This window comes from Ursus arctos, unplaced genomic scaffold (genome assembly GCF_023065955.2).
Source record: "Ursus arctos isolate Adak ecotype North America unplaced genomic scaffold, UrsArc2.0 scaffold_37, whole genome shotgun sequence".
Lineage (NCBI taxonomy): Eukaryota > Metazoa > Chordata > Mammalia > Carnivora > Ursidae > Ursus > Ursus arctos.
In genome coordinates this window covers 27,841,088-27,862,519 of record NW_026623053.1, presented here as the reverse complement: position 1 = coordinate 27,862,519, position 21,432 = coordinate 27,841,088, and the positions used below count along the sequence as shown (strand labels likewise).

At 37.3% G+C, this 21,432-nt stretch overlaps 1 protein-coding gene across 1 annotated transcript in view; it reads left to right on the top strand.

The window, feature by feature from the left end:
* Positions 1-2,376: 2,376 nt before the first annotated feature.
* The window catches only part of NEMF (nuclear export mediator factor), a 49,370-nt gene continuing 30,314 nt past the window's right edge, over positions 2,377-21,432 (top strand). Inside the window, exons 1-12 of the mRNA XM_026513680.4 lie at positions 2,377-2,739; positions 3,572-3,640; positions 3,782-3,884; positions 6,775-6,900; positions 13,572-13,720; positions 14,927-14,994; positions 15,516-15,602; positions 17,325-17,398; positions 18,776-18,846; positions 18,925-19,000; positions 19,378-19,440; positions 21,294-21,371. Of these exons, the coding sequence (XP_026369465.1) occupies positions 2,681-2,739; positions 3,572-3,640; positions 3,782-3,884; positions 6,775-6,900; positions 13,572-13,720; positions 14,927-14,994; positions 15,516-15,602; positions 17,325-17,398; positions 18,776-18,846; positions 18,925-19,000; positions 19,378-19,440; positions 21,294-21,371 (1,023 nt within the window). The 5' untranslated portion in view covers positions 2,377-2,680. The remainder of the gene's footprint in view (positions 2,740-3,571; positions 3,641-3,781; positions 3,885-6,774; positions 6,901-13,571; positions 13,721-14,926; positions 14,995-15,515; positions 15,603-17,324; positions 17,399-18,775; positions 18,847-18,924; positions 19,001-19,377; positions 19,441-21,293; positions 21,372-21,432) is intronic.

Below are 21,432 nucleotides of genomic sequence, written 5' to 3'. Positions count from 1 at the left end.
TAAATGACAAATGCACGCCAATTTTATGGAACTAGACAGTGGAGATGGTTGCACAACATTGTAAATATTTTAAGAGTTACTGAAGTGTATATTTTAAAATGGTTAAGATGATGAATTTTATGTTATGTGAATTTGCCTCAATTTTTAAAAAATCTCGAAGACTACATATAGAATATTTCCATGAATTGAATAGAAAGTAAGATTAATTATATCTTATTTTGAGTGAAACTACATTGGTTCCTAGTGAGTACCACTTCATCTTCTAGAGATCAGTCAACTTTCAAGTATAGGCCAGAGGCCCCTTTCATCTTGGTAGTTCAAAATGCAGATATCTTGGGGTGCCTGGGTGGCGCAGTCATTAAGCGTCTGCCTTCAGCTCAGGGCGTGATCCCAGCGTTCTGGGATTGAGTCCCACATCAGGCTCCTCCGCTGGGAGCCTGCTTCTTCCTCTCCCACTCCCCCTGCTTGTGTTCCCTCTCTCGCTGGCTGTCTCTCTCTGTCAAGTTAATAAATAAAATCTTTTAAAAATGCAGATATCTTGAGCCAAAGTTAATGAATAACTCTGGGCGTGGTGCCCAGGAATTTGCTTTAATTATGTCTACAGTAATTACTGAATGCACAGTAAATTTTGAGAATCATAATTCTAGATGCCCAAAAGTCACCCATTAATAATTTTCTCTAAATTTTTGGTTGTGCCAAATGTTAATAGCACCTGTCTGTGGTTTCAAATAGTTACTTTTATCTTCTCTTTGAAAATCAGAAGATGATTTCCTCACCCCTGTTGCTTCTTTTTTCCACAAGTCCTCAAATAACCCTGTCTCAGAATTTTCTCAAAGTAGAGAAATTACTTCAAAAACTAGAAATGATAGAATTCAGTAGTAAATGATTCAGTTCTCTGGTAATTTTTACCCTTATCTTGAATCTTGATCTACCTCTTCCCTTAGGAATTTTGTTGCATTTTCTTTCTGAAGCCCACTTTCCTTGACAGACAAAGCAGAAGGAACTTATGAGTTAGTTGATAGGCAGACGGACCCTGTGTTAAGTGTTCCTTCTCCTTTCTTATTGGTCCAGTGCCCTAAGGTGGGAGTGCTGCTGTGAGTACTTCAGTTTTTTGTTTTTAAAAACACACCTGAGTGTTGTCCCTTTCAGTGTGGAGTTTTACTCAGGTGCTTTGATGCAAGATATTTAGGCAATCTTTTGGGAATGCCTTCAGAGCCAGCATAATTGTACATTATGTTTATGTACAGCGGGACGTCTTATTTTTGCAGTTTGGACCACAGACAGCTTGGCTCCCGCACTTTCCTGACTCTCCAAAGGTTTCTTTTACACGTTGAGCTCTTCTGCACGGTTTACTGTGTCCTACCATGCAGTGATGAATGCTGTGTGCCCTGTGGTCTATCGCAGTCCCACTTAGCATCTACAATTCCCGCTCTTCTGAAATGCCAAGCGCGTCCTTTCAACTTAGAGTCGCCTTCTGCTGGAGGGAATTCTGACGATGCCGCCGGCACACTAGAGAGTCCTCCCAAGCTCAGCATCCTCGCCGGGCGCGGTGGCGCGCGCCTGTAGTCCCAGCTACTCGGGAGGCTGAGGCAGGAGGATCGCTTGAGCCCAGGAGTTCTGGGCTGTAGTGCGCTATGCCGATCGGGTGTCCGCACTAAGTTCGGCATCAATATGGTGACCTCCCGGGAGCGGGGGACCACCAGGTTGCCTAAGGAGGGGTGAACCGGCCCAGGTCGGAAACGGAGCAGGTCAAAACTCCCGTGCTGATCAGTAGTGGGATCGCGCCTGTGAATAGCCACTGCACTCCAGCCTGGGCAACATAGCGAGACCCCGTCTCTTTTGAGTTCGTTCCCACCTTAAAGTACCCTCTCTTCTCATGTGTCTATCGAACACAACGAAAAGCGGCATACTCATATTCTTGCACGACAGATTTCTACTACCCTGTGAATCCCCCCATGGTGGGGCGATCTTCTCTTATTCTTACTTTTTGATTATCTAGCGAAACACCTGAATCTTCAGGTTGCCTAGCGTTTATGGAGTTCCTACCGTATACCCGGTACTACGCTGAGGCAGGGGAATGCCGAGACCGAGGGTCAATGAGAATCCCACGGTATATCGCAAAATACTCCTCCGAGAGCGGGGCCCATCAAAATAGGAACTCCTTTTTGAGCGTGGCTTCACCTTTATCATCGAGGGTAATTGTAAGACAAGGGAAGCAGTTCGGCTTCGTTACACTTCAAAATTCCCCTCGTCCAAGTAACCGAACGGAAAGCGGTCGCGGCTCTGGCACACCGCGCCCTACCGCCCACTGGGGGAAATCCTCCCAGGACGCGCCTCATAAATTTTTACCACCAGCAGGGGTCACCAGGGAGGCTTGCTTGAGTCCCGAAACACAACGGGGAAAGGTCGCCGACTAGTCCTTCAGCTTTCCAGGAAGAAATGCAGGTTCAAGAGAATAGTTTGGATTTATTTCGAATTGTTTGGGTATAACGAAAAGCCAGCTGACGGCGACTTGAGAACTCAAATCTTCAGAAAGGTGACGCAAACACGTTCGCTTCAAGGAATATTGGGTCTTCTGCGCGGCCGTAGATTTCGGCCAACTGCGCCTGCGCATAAGAGTAGCGGCGTTGAGTCAGGCCGTCAGTGGAGGAAACTGCGGTAGCGACCCTCAGACCTCGCCATGAAGACTCGCTTTAGCACCATTGACCTCCGCGCCGTACTCGCGGAGCTGAATGCCAGGTACTGAGCGATAGGTGACCAGGCTCGTGCGGGGAATGCAAAAGGCAGAGGCCAGTGCCCCAAAGTGGAAGAAATACCAGCCCGATGTTTCCCCTTAATCCCCCAGTGCTCTTCTTCTGCGGACCTGGCTAGGCCTGGGTGGGCGAGCGCGTGACATCTTTCCCGTGGCACTCGGGACACCTGGGGGACCCCAGTGTCCGCGTGCCCCACACCCCGCTCTCGCGGGCTGCTTATCTCACCAGGTCTTGTGTCAGGCATTGGCGGGGCCCTCGCCGAGCGCTCTCCTTGTTGGCCTGAGTTGCCCAGGTCTGGCAGCAAAGGTTTAGCCAGCACGGGACACCAGGGGGAAGCCTGGATGCCCCAGTACAGTAGTCTTTTGCGTCAGGGTTTTCCAATCTGGAGGCCTGATTTCCTTGACACTCCTTACTTGTGGGAGACGGAGTATCGGCGTTTTAGCTGCAAGTAACAGATTGTAGTCTGATTTCTATTCAGCTCTGTGAGTTTTGTCATTTTTCCAGGGTTTCGTTTACCCTTTTTCCCTTTTGTAATAAAGTGGATTAGATTGTACTATGTTTCCTTAAAAATATTGGGTCATTTCAAGGACGCAGGGCATTGCATGGTTTTCTTAGGGCTGGTATACCACTTTTGTTCTTAAAAAGTTACAATTAAGTTTTGGGCTGAATGCCTGATGGCCTTCAGACTCTGCTCGCTGGTTGACTCCATGTCCTTAGAATTGAAGATCCCCTCTTTCAAAGGCTTTGCTTCCACCTGCCGCTTTAATTTCTGTGAAGTTTTATATTTCAAATGTTACATGTTTCCTTTCTCTCCGCAGCTTAATAGGAATGAGAGTAAACAATGTTTATGATGTGGATAATAAGACCTATCTTATTCGTCTTCAAAAGTAAGAGCATTTTACAGGCTTGTTTTGTCTTTGGTAATTAAATATGAGATTATTAATTTTTTTTACTTACACTTTTAGTCTGTCTTACTGAGTTAGCGTTGACAAATGCCCTAAAGAAAATTTAACTTTTTTCTTCTACAGACCAGACTTTAAAGCTACACTTTTACTTGAATCTGGCATACGAATTCACACAACAGAATTTGAGTGGCCTAAGAATATGATGCCATCTAGTTTTGCCATGAAGGTAAACTTTAAGTTATACTTGAAGCTAAATTTTAAGTCCCAGAGATTGGTCACTAATGATTTAAGTTTTAAAATGTTTGGTTTTCCTTTAGTATTATGAATAAAGTAGAGATAAAATAGAGTAGTTGATAGATACTGGGATGAATAAAGTAGCTGTTCATTGACTTCTCCCTGTTACTCTTCACACCCCATTGTGCTCCAAATCTTTCTGTTCCCACAGTCACTATTCTAGTTTGAGCTTTCATAACATTCCCTTAAAGTCTTTTAATTACGGTCTGCTTCTTGCTATCAAAACAATTGTGTTAGACCAGTGTTAATTTTTCTAAAGCCTCATTTTCATCAGTTTTTCACCTTTTTATGATTCCCTAATTTCTGAGTCCATATCCTATATCCTATTATTCTTGTCTTTCTATGGTATGCCCTACCCCCCTTTCCTAGTTTTCTGCAGCTTACTTTTGAGCTACCAATCTGTATTTTGGAATACTCAGTGACATTAGTATGTTACCAATCATATCTTTTTACTTTTTACTTCTCTCTTTGCTTTTGTTTTTTCTATTAAAACTGACTTTCTGTATTTGTGGACATGTTACCTATCCATTTGTTGACATAACAGATATACTGAAAGATCATGTGGCACAGAGGAAAGACATTAGAATCAAATATACCTAACTTTGAATTAATGATTTTTGCCTCTAAATATTTTTATAACCCCGAAAAGTTCCTTAACCTCTTGAAACTTAGTTTTTTTAAATGTAAAATGTGGATAATACCTCCCTCATGGGGTTATTGGTGAGGATTAATTGAAGTAACTTGTAAAGCACCTAACACAATGCCTGACACATATTAGGGCTCCATATGTATTAATTTCCTTCTTCCTCTCCTCCTCACTTTCCTTCAGAAATTTATTTGTTTTGGCATTGTGTTATTTCATTAGAGGCTTTACAGAGAAGAATCTTATCCCCAGCAACTTAGAATCTGTTTTGGATTACAAGTTAGGTAAGTGTTTCCCAAATCACAAGGCCTGTCACAAAATTATCAAACTCTTAAAAGTTTAATATACTTAATAGTAACCTTAAATGGTTCTTTGGGAATTGTCCTTAATAGTGGTGACACTTGGTATTTGTATAGCACTTTTCAAAATAAATGAATAATGTATATTTTAAGTTGTTTAATATATCCGTGGATATGAAGAACAGTTATTTTAGTTTCACAGATGATGTAACAGATGATAAGATATATGATACTGGGATTGTGTAAAAATCTTCAAATCAGGCTATACCAATAGGAAGCTGAACACTCTAAAAAGAGTTAGAATTTTATGAGTTAGGTATACATGTTAATCTAAATTTATAGAGAGATACTGTCCAATGGAGCAGACAATAAGTGTTAAGCACATTATACATAATTTAAAATAAAGATAGCTACTGTTGTATGGCATAGTCATGTTCAGTTTGTGGTAAATCACAGAGATTGTTCCTCATGTTCACATTTGGGGATGCCAGTTAATGCTTTGTGGGACTGACAGTTGTTTTCACCAAGATGCTAATAGGGAAATAAAGGAAATAAGCACTACATATGTACCATATGCCCATCTATACTCATGATAAATAATCTTCCCTTTTCTCCATTCCATGGTGTGGATTTCTGTTCCTTTCAAGGATGCCTTTTATCTCCATTTTAACTTTATTTTTCTTGAATAAAAATACTGGGGGACTCTGGAAGGATTGTGATTTTTCCCCTGGGAATTTAAAAATAGCCTTATATGTAGGTCAGTGTTTAAATCAAAAATCATTATAGACCACTCGTAAATCAGAACTATTGAATGTAGGAAGGGGAGATTGTTAGAAGTTTGAAAAGTCTTATTACATCTGCCTGAATATATAAGTACATGAGAATTTTAGTCAATTTGAGCTATCAGGTCTGGGGAAGAAGTCTTGGTTATCAAAGAGTTGGCATTCTAAGAATGATTATGTATTTCTTTTTTTTTTTTAAGGTGACTTTATATTAACTTCTCTGTAAAATTCGTCTTGAATTTAAGTCTTGAAAGCATTCTATCTTACTGGTCTTGACTAAGGGGTCTTTCTAATTCAAAAATTAGAAACAATTTTTAGGCACTGCAGAGTAGTCTTGTTTCTCGTCTATGTTATACTTAAATATTTGTACTAAAGGATGGTGCTTATAATCTAAAGCAATAGGTGTTTACCAAGTAATTTGTATTTGGGTTTTAAAATGTTAATTTTATTTTAATTCCTAATAAGAGAACATTGTGACTTAGGGATAGGAAGAGTGGGATTTGATAAGGAATGAGAGTTAATACATTTGGATTTGAGCTAGGTTGATCAAAACCTTTGGAGACAGTACCAGAAAAATGTCTGGGTTATATTAATAAATTTGTGGGAATAGAAAGTAATTGGATGTAGGTAGAGGACTAACATAGAATACCAATAAGCTCATGGTTCTGATTTGTATTTGAAGTGGAAGATTAGTGGAAACCATTAATTAATTTTGAACACAAAGGAAATTGGGGAAACTTAAAAGACAGGACTAGAAAGAGGCTTTAAAAAGAAGGTTCTGGTTTTGAGTGAGGGTATCAGGGTAAGAAAAAGGGATTTAGCAGTGGTATAAAGAAAATAAATTTCTCTGTAGGTCTGTCATTGTCTTCTTAAAAAAGTATAAAATACTGTTTCAGAGTTAGCAGTCAGAGTTGTCTGAAATTGTTTTTCCTTTGATTATCATCTGCAAGCTTTTGTTTACTGCTTTTTAAATGTTATTCTTAATGGTAATGAAAAGAGGAAACTTATTTACAACCAGTATCAAACGATTAGGAATTGACTTCTATATAAATGAAGTTTATTTATTTTTTTTATATAATTTCTTCTGTTTTTCACTAGTGTCGAAAACATTTGAAGAGTCGGCGATTGGTCAGTGCAAAACAGCTTGGTGTGGATAGAATTGTAGATTTTCAATTTGGAAGTGATGAAGCTGCTTATCACTTAATCATTGAGCTCTATGATAGGGTAAGTTAAATTTGGGGAATGAGATGAAGGATAATTGATCATTATATTGTTAATTATTTGTGTAATACTATTGTACTGTAAAACATTGGCTGGGAACATTCTGCCTCTTCCCCTGCAGGCAACTGCAGCTGCAGCCCATCTGAAATTGATTTTTGTATGTGGTCTCAGGTAGTGGTCAATTAAAACTTGTATGATACCCTCTTTTAAAAATTTTTTAAAAACTTTTTTGTTTTGAAATGATTATTGATTCACAGGAAGTTGCAAAGATAGGTCAGTGTCTCTCAGTTGTTACATTTTACATAATTATAGTACAGTATCAAAATCAGGATATCTCTATTCGTACAATGTGTGTATCTAGGTCTGTGCATTTTACCACCTTTGTGGATTCCTGTAACCACCACTGCAGTCAAGATACAGAATTTTCCATTACCACAGAGATGTTCTTGGTGATACCCCTTTATGGTAATCCCCACCCACCCCTCTTCCTCCCACCACCCTACCTCCTGACAACTACCAGTCTGTTCTGTCTATAATTTTGTCATTATATTGGGTCTTCAACAAAGAAGTCAGTTTCAGAAACTTGCTGGAAAGGACATATCAGATACTCTTAAACAGGAGTTGGTAAACTACAGCCTGTGGCTCCTTTTTATAAAGCTTGTGAGCTTAAGAATGGTTTTTATGTTTTAAAAGGGCTCTTAAAAAGAAAGAAAGAAAAGAAGATGCAGCTGAGACCATATGTGGCCACAAATGCTGAAATGTTTACCATCTTGCCTTTTACAGAGTTAGCTTTGTGAAAAAGTTTGCTGGCCCCTGCTCTTATATAATAGACTCAATCGTCTGAGCCAATATTGCTTAGACAAATGCCAAAATGTATCAGGGGACCAAATTAGAATTTATGAGACTTACTTTATAATCTAGAAGCAGATGCTTGTATGAGAATAGAGTGCCAACCTGTGGTCTAAGATGATCAGAATTAATCATATAGGACTAAATGAACTGGAGAGAATCTAATTGTGGTTAATTTTTTTTCAGAATATTGTTGGTATTATTTTTATGATGAGTGTTTTACAGTAGTGTATGATAAAGCCCTTTACCTTTCTCTTGATCTTTAGTAGTTTATAGTTCTGCAAATTGAGGTGATATATTCGCAAATTGAAGTGATATATTTTTTAAATAGTAATTTGCTTTTATTGATCCCTTAGAATTTAGGAACAAATGTCTTTTACTGAGATTTTTTTCACTGTTAATGGCAATGTGTGTATTTATATAGGTTTGATAAGAGTTTGTCCTTCCTTTTACCAAGATACAATTAGGCGAATTCATTGTGCAACTAAAGTCAAATTTGGGGTGTCGTAGTTGAGAATAAGTCTCATTTCAGTAGGATGACAAGCTCATCATTAAGGAACAAAGGTTATATTTTATATGCAGAAGCAGTGTCCGCAAAGCCCTCCTGAGAAACTGGTTTTGTACCTATTTTGTGGCATGTAAGATCCTACCCTATTTGTAGTGACGAAGGTCACATCTGTAGGTTTGAGTAATTTTAAAGAGGAATTTACCTACATTTATAGGTATTCCACAGACACAGTGAGTAGTGGGGTTTTTTTTGTTTCTTTGTTTTGGTTTGGCTTCATAGCTTTGAATTAGAAGCAAATACTAATTTTTAAATCTCTGAGATAACAAATGTTTGAAAATAAAATCCCAAATTTCTTATGAATTCTCCAGGCAGCAGTAATTATTATGGCTTTAGTAATTGCTTCATACTTTGTGGCTCTAGATTTGCTGACTATAAGGAGATTTATATATGTTAATTAACGTTTCTTGCTGTACCCGTAAATAAATCAGGCCAAGATGCAATGAGAGTAGCTTATGTGTGTGTGTATTTGTCATCAATAATTTTAGATGTTCTGATCATGAGAGGGGACTGTAAAAAAAAATGATATCCAAAATTTGAAGAGACAAAAAGGACAAAATGTCATTTTAGTATCCTCCTGAGTGCTGTCTAGCAGGCACTCCTGGGGATTATTTTTTTTCTTTGAGGATGTGTATCTTTGATTTGCTATTTACTATTGATAAGGTTTTTTTAACAACTCTATAAAGGTAGATTTTAACTTGTAGAAAACTGATAGCAATACAAATAATTCTTGCCTAATAACAATGAAAATAATTGCATCTAGTAGAGATTCAAATGTATCTGTCCAGAGAAAAGATATCCCCAAATGTTGGTCTTATCTTACTACCTTGAATTGGCAATCTTACACAGTCACTCTCTGAGTCATTCTAAATATTTCACTTATTTCATTTCTCTTACAACCAGTTTTACCATCTAGATGGTTTTCTTATTAGTTAAATAACTTTTTTACAGTTACAAAAATAGTATATTGTCTTGGGTCAACCAAGTGAAATCAATGTCAGCTCTTTTGAAGGTAATCTGGCCTTTTTATCTGGATGCTGTAAAATTTTTTCTCTTCTTGTTTAGTTTTCAGTTTTGCTGTGGTGTACCTAGTTGAGTTTTTATTTGAAATTATCTTTTGGGGGTTCATAGTACTTCTAGAACTAAGTTGATTTTTTTCATCAGTTTTGGGAAGTTCAGCCATATTTTCTTTCACCTGTCTTCCAGTTCACTAATTTTATTGGTATCAGACAAGAATCATTTGGAGTCATTTGGAATTGCTTTGAGTATCTGCTTTTATTGTCTGTTGTTTCTTTTGATTTTAATTACATTGTCTTAATCTCCTCACATGTCTAGTTATTGTATTGTGTGCCAGGCATTGAGTAGGAAAAACAGTAGTTAATATTGTGAGATCTGGAATGATGTTATCTTCCTCTAGAGGAGATAATTGCTTTTGACAAGTGGCTAATGGCACAAATAATCCCAGATTGCCTCACTCCAGTCAAAAATTGAATTGATTATAAGCTGGGCCTGGAAAAGCTGGTATATTTCCAATTCATCTTATCCCCTGAGATGCAGCCTTTATGACTCACTATTCAGAGCTGGACTTATAGGATATCCCTCCCTCACCAACTCATCTTTCAGTTGGACGCTGAACTCCAGTTTTTATTCCCCTTAGTTGTCCTGTAAGTCTATCAAAATTTATGCTCAGCTTCTCAGCCTATCAGCTGCTTCTTAACAGTTAGACATATGATCCTAAGGGAAAATCAGCCCCAAGCTTGGGACTTACCTTTCTGAGTTTTCTTCTCCTAGGATTCGGTCCTGTAAATGTTTACTGTCTTGCTTACATTTTTTATTTCTTAAAAGACAAGCTTTGTGTATTTTGTCCAGTTTTTCTATTTCTCAGTAGGACAGTGGTTGGAATTATCTAGACTACCGTTTAAATTAAACATGTTTATATAAGTAGTACATGAATACATTTTCGGTATATAGAGAAGTACATAGAATTAAAGTGGAGGGTCTTACCACTTCTAGCCCAAATCATTTCCTCGTCCCAGGGTAACCACTGTTATGTTTGGTGTCCTATTTATGGGCTCTTTCCCTCTCCCCACCACCATAAGAAAAAAACTTTTTTTTTTTTTTCCATTTGGAGGGGAGAAAAATCTCTAGAATGTAACTAATTGCAGGCATGTTTAGGTTTTGGTCACTCTAAGTTTAATCATATACCAGGTATGGGCCTTTGCATTTTTTTTTTCTTTTTCAGTTTTTTGTGGGTTTTTTTAAGTTTTATTTATTTGAGAGCGTGCGCAGGCAGGAGTTGGGCTGAAGGAGGGGAGGGGCAGAGGGACAGAAAACCCAAGTAGACTCCCCGCTGAGCCAGAGCCAGCCAGCCACAGTGGTCAGTGTCATGACTCTGAGAGCAAGACCTGAGCTGAAATCAAGAGTTGGACGCTTAAGCTGAGCCACCCAGGCGCCCCTTTTCTTTTTCAATTTAATTTAGACCTTGATGATACATAAAAATTCTTTCCATATGATGACTTTATGTAATCTCTCCTATAATTTTAAAAAATCTAAACAACGTTTTTATTTTGTAATAAGTTTAGATATATAGAAAAGTTGCAAAGATAATACAGAAAGTTCTTGTATGCCCTTCATTTAGTTTCTCTTAACATCTTAACATAATCACAGACCATGTGTCAAAATCAAGAAATTAACATTGACACATCACTGTTAATTAAACTGCAAATTCTTTTCAGATTTCACCAGTTTTTCAAGTACATGTCCTTTTCTGTTCTGTTATTCAATCCAGGATACCCCATTGCATTTAGGGCCTTTATATTTTGAAGGGTTTGAGCAGTTGGCATGCATACTGCTAGGTTTCAGAGGTCCAGTTACTGATGAGTTGGAAATAGAAAATAAGGATTTTGTACATGGAAGTATGTGCTTGGGAGTTTTCAGTAGTCACTGTGATATCTAAGAGAGATAGGCTGGTTGATGCTTATAGTAGATCTTGAAGATAGTTCTTTCCTTTCTCTATACCAGGGTTTGATTTCCCAGCCTTCATGTCTGGAATCTCAAATTCATTTAAGAAAGTCAGTTTATTAATTTATAATAAAGTTCTAGTAAGAAAGACTCTGGAGAAAGTAAGATCAGAAAGTAGTTTGTTGAGTATATCAGAGTCAAGCACAATATTTCCCAAAGTATGTTTCTTAGATACCACTTTCCATAGCTAATAGTTGTACCTAGAAATATGGGTTCCATAGCCATTAAAGTTTGAGGACCTTTGAGAATAAAGTAAGGTAAATTTTTGTTAAACTCTAGTACTTATCAGTGCCTTTAATATAATAATGTGATGTGTATATCCCCTAGAGAAGGATTTGTTATTTAGAATTTCCAACTAATTTAATCACAAAATTCTTTTTTTATGAAGGTAGGGGGGACCATTTTACAGAAGAGTTTTGGGAAACCTTGATTTAAGGAAAAAACACTTCCAGGACAGTCTCCCCCCTCTTTTTTATTGAAAAGATTATGTAACATTATTAAAATTTAAAAAGTCTTTTTGGGGCGCCTGGGTGGCACAGCGGTTGGGCGTCTGCCTTCGGCTCAGGGCGTGATCCCGGCGTTATGGGGTCGAGCCCCACATCAGGCTCCTCCGCTGTGAGCCTGCTTCTTCCTCTCCCACTCCGCCTGCTTGGGTTCCCTCTCTCGCTGGCTGTCTCTCTCTCTGTCGAATAAATAAATAAAATCTTTAAAAAATAAAAATAAAAAAAATATAAAAAGTCTTTTTAATCTTAACTTTTTAATATTTTTCATTTTCCCATATATTTGCTTTCCACTTTGTAGGATACGGAATTTGTGTCTTACTGTTTTTTACTTAAGATTATAAACATTCTCCTACTTTTTCAAGACGTAGCTTTCATAAATTAACAGCTTTTGAATAGTTCATTATGTTGATATATCATAATTCAGCAATTTCTCTAATTTTTACCTTTAGGTTGTTGCCATTTTTTTCTATTGCTAATAAACTTCAGTGAATATCTTTAAGCACGTAGCTTTTGGTTTTATTGTGTTATTACATTAGTCTACATTACAAGTGTGGAATTACTTGGGTAGAGGGTATAACTATCTTTATTCATTTTTCCATGTAACTATTGCTATCAAAAGACCAATAGCTCTTCACTTAGCTCTGAAATATCTGTTCTCAATTGTTCTGAATAAGCCACAGTATTTGTAGACCTGCCGCAGGCAAGGGCAGCAGTTAATTCAGCTGGTGGTCAGCAAGGTGTTAATTGACTACAGGTTTCCCCTGCTATCCAAAAGTAGAGCCATTCTCATGAAACCTATTATAAGCTGAAACAGTGTAAAGCAAAGAAGCAGTTGCCATCAATTTGTATGGAAAAATTTTTGAGCATTCCCAGACCCAAAAAATAACTTCTGTTAGGCTTTTCTTTTTTTCTTCTTTCTTTTTTTTTAAGACAACTTTAAAAAAAAAAGTTTTACTTATTTATTTGAAAGAGAATGAGAGCATGAGCAGGGAGGAGAGGGAGAAGTAGGCTCCCCGTGAGCAGGGAACCTGATGCAGGGCTTGATCTGAGGACCCTGGGATCATGACCTTTGCCGAAGGCAGATGCTTACTGACTGAGCCACCCAGGTGCCCCGGGCTTTTCTGATACTTTAGGTCATATCTTACTAATAGGTGCACAAAATAAGTAGAGATAAAGCACAGATGCTCACAGACAGTTCAAAGCTATGATGGCTTGATGCTGAGATGCTGAGCGTAGTTCTGGGGAATCGGCAGTGCCACCTTTCACTGCTTGGGGTATGTGCTGACTCTGTAACAGATCACTGCAAAACACATTGGGTGCTTTTTTTGTGTTTTGCCTTTTTTTCATAAAAGTGAAAATCCTTTTCAGATTTCCTTTGGTTAATGAAAACAGGTACTAATGTAGGTCTTTTGTAAGAAGCAGTTTCGAGAACTGGGGGATAACTATTTTGCTTCCATTAGTGACTTCTGTAGAACCGTCAGACAATGAATTTAAAGTTGATGTACATTCCTTCATTATGTTTCAAACTTGGGGTCCTTTATTTGCTCATCTTGTTTCACAGTCTGTGCTGTACAAGTGCAAAGAGCAGTGTTTAGATGCGACTTAAATGTTTTTTGTTTGTAACTTCATTTCTGTAGCCCTGATTAAGTTTTTAAGAGACTACATTTTTTAAATCACTTTTTAAGAAGTTTCAAGAATGATTTGGGAAAAGCAGTAAATTATATTTTCTATTACAGGGGAACATTGTTCTTACAGATTATGAGTACCTAATTTTGAATATCCTGAGATTTCGAACTGATGAGTCAGATGATGTTAAATTTGCTGTTCGTGAGCGCTATCCAGTTGATCATGCTAGAGCTGCTGAGCCTTTGCTTACCTTGGAAAGGTAACATGTTTTGTTTATAAGCTCATTTCATAATGTCTTAGAAGGTAAAATAGGCCATAGGTCAGAATGTGAACTGTCACATAAGAAAATACTTTGTTTACTTGCATACAATAACTGAATTTGGACTGCTTGAACTACATAAATATGCATATAAGCAATTAAGCCCCATTTGCAAGTAGCAAATGTATGTCTTTTTAATCTAAGTCTGGTGTTAGTTCAGATGTTTATGATTTCTTGGTAAAGGGAGGGGACCTACTAGCTATTCTGTGAGAAGACCGATATCTATCTTGGGCAGAGTGCAAATGGAAATGGTTTAGCTAAGAAAAGGGAGTACTGTGGGATAAGGTGCTGATTGTAATTGTACTCTTCTGGCTGAAAGGTTTTGCTGGCTAATAGCTATAGCAGAGGTTCTGAAAGTGTAGCATGCATCACATTCACCGGGAGGGCTTAGTAAAACATAGATTGCTGCCCCTGCTTCCAGTGCCTGATTCAGTGGATCTGGGATAGGCCCCAGGAATTTACATTTCTTTTTCTTTTAAGATTTTATTTATTTATTTGACACAGAGAGAGAGAGACAGTGAGAGAGGGAACACAAGCAGGGGGAGTGGGAGAGGGTGAGGCAGGCTTCCTGCTGAGTAGGGAGCCTGATGTGGGGCTTGATCCCAGGACCCTGGGAACAGGACCTGAGCTGAAGGCAGACATTTAACGACTGAGCCACCCAGGTGCCCCAGGAATTTACATTTCTAGCAAGTTCTCAGGTTATGTTGATGCTGCTGATCTGGGGACCAGAGTGGCCCACAGCATCATTAAGAGTTCTTATTAAATGCATAATTAGGTAAAGCCATTCCAGGTATTAAGATATATCACCAGGTTTTACAAACATTTACCTGTTACATAAAAACATCACTTTCCTGTCATGTATGAGCACATTGACAATAAACAATATGACTTAGTTGAGAAAGTATTGATTTTTCATAGAAAATTTGGTTTCAGGTCCCAGTCTGCTGCTCAGGAACCTACTATCCTTGGATAAATTACTTTTACAGTCATTTTCTTAACCTGCCAAGTGAACTAACTCCTCTTGTACTTTAGAGTACAGTGATGACCAGGCAGTGCGATGTATATGAAAGTATTGTGAATGTGAATAGTGCTGTAAGGGTTGTTAAATATAAGATAGTAAGAGGTGTGTCAACTTTGTTTTCATAGATTGACTGAAGTAATAGCCAGTGCACCTAAGGGTGAACTACTGAAGAGAGTTCTGAACCCATTACTTCGTGAGTAATCCTAAATAGAGCAGTGACATGTTTGTAAGAAAATAAAGTTTTCAGGACTGTCTTACGAAATTAGAAGGCATTAAAAAGTTACTTCTGCAACTTTCCAACTGTTAGTGTAGCACACATAGAATTTGTAAGTTTGGGTTTTTTATTAATTTGCTCTGTTAACATGGTGTATTGCATTAACCAGTTTTTGGATATTAAAACAATCTTTCATTCCTGATTTGTGTCCTTTATACTTGGATCGATTCCATTGAATTTCTATAATTTATGCACTGACTTCTATAATTGTATTATAGTCTCAAATTTTTATAAGTACTTGAATTGTTATTTCTATTAGCATTTCAAAATAAGTAAACTAAAAAAATAAAAAAAACTTAAAAAGCAGAACAAGTAAATTGTTATTTTCACTGGCTACTATTATTGAGGAGATATTTATATTGGGATATAAATTTTGGATTATATTTTGAACGTTAAATTTTATAAGAAAATACTAAAAATGTTACCCTCTGCTCTTGTAGCCTATGGACCAGCTCTCATTGAACACTGTCTTATAGAAAATGGATTCTCTGGCAATGTCAAAGTGGATGAAAAATTTGAAAGCAAAGGTATGCCTGCATGCTACAAGATTTGTCCATTTTCATGTATTTCCTTTTTTAAAAACTATGAAAATTAATTCTGGGAAAATAATAAAAGTGAGCAGGTAGCTGTAAACTTAAAAACATTTGACCTACGAATGTTCTATCCATATGGTATTCCTGGCTTCCTACTCTAATGTGGCACTTTTACCTTTTTTTTTTTTTTTCTCTTTTTAAGATTTTATTTATTTTAGAGAGAAAGCACGGACGGGGGAGGGGCAGTGGGAGAAGTAGGCCCCCCGCTGAGCAGGGAGCCCAATGGAGGGCTCAGTCCAAGGACCCTGGGATCATGACCTGCCGAAAGGAGATGTTTGACTGAGCCACCGAGGCTTCCCACTTTTATCCTTTTTAAAGATTTTATTTTTTTGGGACAGAGCGAGAGAGAGCACAAGCCGGGAGCAGGGGGTGCAGAGGCAGAAGCAGACTACCCGCTGAGCAGGGAGCCTGAGGCTTGATCCCAGGACCCCAGGATCATGACGTGAGCTGGAGGTGGATGCTCAATCGACTGAGCCACCCAGGCACCCCTCTAATGTGGCACTTTGTTACCTTTCAACTTTAGAATATTTTCTCTTCCTCGCCCTAAATATTTGAAATGGTTACCAAACTTGATCATCTCTGGTACAGGCTTGAAGGAGTTGAATTATTCACCTTCTGGCCAGGAAGTTGGAGTGCTTTTAGAAATAACATTATTCAGGGCGCCTGCGTGGCTCAGTCGTTAAGCGTCTGCCTTCGGCTCAGGGCGTGATCCCGGCGTTCTGGGATTGAGCCCCACGTCAGGCTCTTCTGCTGGGAGCCTGCTTCTTCCTCTCCCACTCCCCCTGCTTGTGTTCCCTCTCTTGCTGGCTGTCTCTCTCTCTGTGTCAAATAAATAAATAAAATCTTTAAAAAAAAGAAAGAAAGAAAGAAATAACATTATTCATGCATTTTAATTTTGTAAGAACTGTAATGTAGCTATATGATGAATGAGGCTTTTGTAATTACTTAAGGGAACCTAACTAAATTGCCAGATTAGGGTAATAAAAATTAGAGGAAATGTAAGAGAAATGGAAGACTTGGTCTTTGACAAATTTATCTGCAGATGCTCATGGGATCATATATAATTTAAGGTTTAGGGATAGTAATTTTTATGCTGTAAATGTTTTTATGTTTAAAAATGCAAGTTAAATTTTCAGTGAATGATTTAGTATTTAAAATACTAATTCAATGTAGTCCTGATCAAAATGCCAACAGGTGGTATTGTTTTTGCAATTGTAGTGTTTTGTTTCAAATCTGATATTCTCGTGGAATAAAAGCATGTGAGAATATTCAGGAAAACTCTGGAAAATAATAGTAATGATGGAGAATAACCGTTTCATAGATTAAAATACATTAAGAACCTAACTAAGTTTTTGAAGAAATACAAAACAAAGAATTCAGAAACAGGCCCAAAAATATATGGGAATTTAGTATTTGAACAAAATACCTTTAAGATCATGAGGGGAAAAATGATTCAGTAAAAAGGTATTGGAATCACAGGCTGGCCAAAACACATCCTTAATTACATGTGCTGATTACAAACATGAAATAACTATATCTACTTTTCTTGAACATTTTTTATTATTTCACGAGCACTTTTGTTTTCTACGTGGTTGTTTAATAGTTGTTAATTGGCACTTGATTGGCATTCCTTTTTTTCCATTTTTCTTCTGTTAGATATTGAAAAAGTACTTGTTTGTCTGAAGGAAGCTGAAGACTATATGAAAACAACATCCAACTTCAGTGGAAAGGTAGCACCACATAGACTTATTGTATATTGTTGTGGTTTTATTTATTTAGATTTTCAGAATTTACATTAAGGATCAGTACATGTAAGTTTTTCTTGTAATTTGGAAATTCAGTATCTGTAATATGCTTACTCAAGGGTTTTTTGTTTTTTTTTAAATTGCTGTTGGGTTTATAATTTTTCTTCTGTTTCTTTTATAGAAAGTATTGGGTCAAGTCATTATTGGTACACCAGGAAAGTTGAGGGATTGAAAATATATCCTCTTAGGTTGATTTTTATTTTTATTATTTTTTTAAATTTTTATTTATTTATTTATTTATTTTTATTTTTATTTTTTAAAAGATTTTATTTATTTATTCGACAGAGATAGAGACAGCCAGCGAGAGAGGGAACACAAGCAGGGGGAGTGGGAGAGGAAGAAGCAGGCTCATAGCGGAAGAGCCTGATGTGGGGCTCGATCCCATAACGCCGGGATCACGCCCTGAGCCAAAGGCAGATGCTTAACCGCTGTGCCACCCAGGCGCTCCCTCTTAGGTTGATTTTTAGATAGGGAAGCATATTTTAATTTATCAGCACTTTTTAAAAAATTGGTGATTTACATCAATTTTTTATATTTAAAAAAAATTTTTAAATTTCAATTCAATTAGCCAACATATAGAACATCATTAGTTTCAGATGTAGAGTTCAGTAATTCATCAGTTGCGTATAACACCCTGTGCTCATCACGCCCGGTGCCCTTCTTAAAACCTGTCATCCTTATTCCCCGCCTCCCCCGCCGCCGCAACCCTTTTCTTTTCCATAGTTAAGTCTCTCCTGGTTTGTCTCCCTCTCTGATTGCTACCCATTCCATTAAATTTCTCTAATAGATAAACATCCTCTGAATTATCTCATACCTTCTTTTTCTTCCCTGTTCAAAGTATAACTTCATAACAGAAGTTTAGAAAAAGTTCTGATTAATTATACCTCAATTCAGTGCAAATATACCTGCCCAGTTTTTTAAATGAATTAAAATTTCCTACCAACAAAGTGAATCTAAGACTTTTTCTGCTGGAAGTAAAGTGCTTTTGGTTATTTTAAGTTGCAAAACATCTAAAAATGGAAAGAAAAAACATAGTGCACATGTATAAGCCCACCAGTTTATTAAATCACTAGTTTTCATTTTCTTCCTTATTTTTTCTTGTCCATATGAAAAGAAGTATTATTTAATAATACTTAGCCTAGAAACATCATTTAAGAATTGATACAATCAATACACAAATGCAGCAGATTATTTAAAACTGGAATGATTTTATAAGTTAAATTAATAAAATGTGTATCAGTCGTGGAAAGTAAATCTTTGTTAACTATGAAGAAAAAGAGTTTTAATATTGGATTTTTGTAGGGGTACATCATTCAGAAAAGAGAAATAAAACCAAGCTTGGAAGTAGATAAACCGACTGAAGACATATTCACGTAAGCATGTAGGCATGAGTCAGTTTGCTTTGGATGTTTATGAATGTTCTTGAATGATATAATAAATATGTTTTGCAGGTATGAGGAATTTCATCCTTTCTTGTTTTCTCAACATTCACAATGTCCCTATATAGAATTTGAATCATTTGACAAGGTGGGTTTTCCAGTTGTTTTTTTTTTGACCAGTTAGCACAATATGAGTTATTAAATTAATACCAGCTTGCTTTGATTGATAAATTGAAAATATTTTTGGTTTACAATCACTGTGAATCTGGGCATTAAAGATCCATGCAGTCACAAATAAAAACTATTGAAAATTTTTGTTGCCATTTTATTTCAAGATGAAGGACCAAAGATTTTAACTTAATTTGATTCTGTTTAGCTATATGATACATTTTACTGGGAATCTGTTCAGGTTCTTTGAGTAGTGTTCTAAAACAAAATGGACTCTCAAATTCTATGTATGTAAGTCGAAGTAGAGACCATGTTTTTTTTTAAACTAGTTACTATCTTTTTTTTTTTTTTAACAAGGCTGTGGATGAATTTTATTCCAAGATAGAAGGTCAGAAAATAGATTTAAAAGCTTTACAACAGGTATGGTATTGCTAAAAACATTTATATTAAGCCAACTAGCCTTAATGTGGTTTGCTGTGTAGATGATGCTTTCATAATAGGAATGGGCAGCCTTTCAGAAGCAGTATGGGAATGCCCTGATCCCTTGGTTTCTTGATCCCTTGGGAGGTCTCATTGTTGAAAACATTCCCTCATGTGTTCCATCTCTATATCAGATATTTTCCAAAATGGAAAGTACAGTGGGAAGGTGAGGACTGTTATTTATTCCCTAGGATAATTTGTGTTATTACAGCAACCCAAAGCTTCTCAAACTTTGCTGTTAAGGGAATACTGTTCCAAGGAGATTTTTAAGTAGGCCAAAAAATGGGAAATGTCCTTTCTCTACAAATAATCATATTTGTTTATCGTTAAACTGTTTTTTTCTAAATGGACTTTCCAACTCCACAGGAAAGTTTAATATGCTCTGTTTCCCCAGCATATTTGACCATATTTTTAGAGCATTGAGCAGAAGAGCTTCAGAAATTAGCCACACTCACTCTTGATTCGAAGGGGTTTGATTTTTCAAAAATATTAATAGGTACAGTCTTGAAATATGTGTGCAAAAATTTGAAATTATGTGAATCCCTGTACCCTCCTCCCCATGTAAAAAATTAACAGCACAATTTCAAAGCAGGTGGGTTGAATGAATTCAGTAGTTTGACTGCCACATGGTGGCAGCACAGAAACTAGTAAACAGATATTTCATGGAAACGTTGAATGGCATGTTTTTATGTGCATTGAATATCCATGAGATATTTTAGTGATCACTGTGCTCTTTTAATAGTCACCGTTCTTTTTTTTTTTTAAGATTTTATTTACCAGAGAGAGAGTGAGAGGGCACAAGCAGGGGGAGGGCAGAGGGAGAGGGAGTAGGAGAAGCAAACTGCCTGCTGAGCAGGGGGCCCAAAGCGGGACTCCCATCACAGGACCCTGGGATCGTGACCTGAGCTGAAAGAAGATACTTAATGGACTGAGCCATCCAGTCGTCCCCTTTAAAAAAAATTTTTTTTTATCTGTAGTCACCTTTCTTACAATTCAGATTTTTAAAATATTACATCCAGCAATCAAACATTCATCAAGTGGTGATGCTATTACTACTGTTAGAAAATTTGCCCCAAATCAGGACGTCTGGGTGGCTCAGTCAGCTAAGCGTCTGCCTTCGGCTCAGGTCATGATCCCAAGGTTCTGGGATCAAGTTCCACATCGGGCTCCTTGCTCAGCAGGGAGCCTGCTTCTCCCTCTGCCCCCCCCCCCCCCAAACGTGCTCTCTCTGGCAAATAAAATGAAATAAAAAAAATAAAAGAAAAAGTTTGCTCCAAAGCAGTAACTTGAAATGTAAATGATGTATGATAAAACACTATAGAGAAGGTAAATTAACTACCCTGAGTCTTTGTGGTGTTACTTTAGGAAAAAGAGTACCCTGTAGAAATGATGGTGAGAAAACTAAAAGCAATAAAATAAAAAGAAACTATTTTGGTGATTTATGTTCTTTAAGAATGTATTTCCCCAAAACTGATAGGAAGACAGTGTCTTGAATTCTGCTTTCTTGAATAATGCAAGGGCATTAGGGGCATATATTAGACACAGTGTAACCTGTAATCAAAATACCTTCCTATATAGGGAATGGGAGGTAGGTAGTCGGGAGAGTTAATTTGAGAGCATGAAACACTTTGGGGTAGGATAGACCTGGGAGGTAGACTATGGGAATCTTAGCAAGGTGACACAATTGAGGGGGCTGAAGTGGAGGTGGGAGAGTGTTTCAGGACGTAAGAGAGAAAAAGTGCAAGAGGCATGAGAAATCTAATTTTTAAAAAAATCTGTTTTGCCTACAAAAGGAAAAACAAGCATTGAAGAAATTAGATAACGTCCGAAAGGATCATGAAAACCGATTAGAAGCTCTTCAGCAGGCTCAGGTATATGTTTAGCTTTTTCAGGTTTCAAAAATGGTAACTTTAAATATAAAACCGTGTCTTA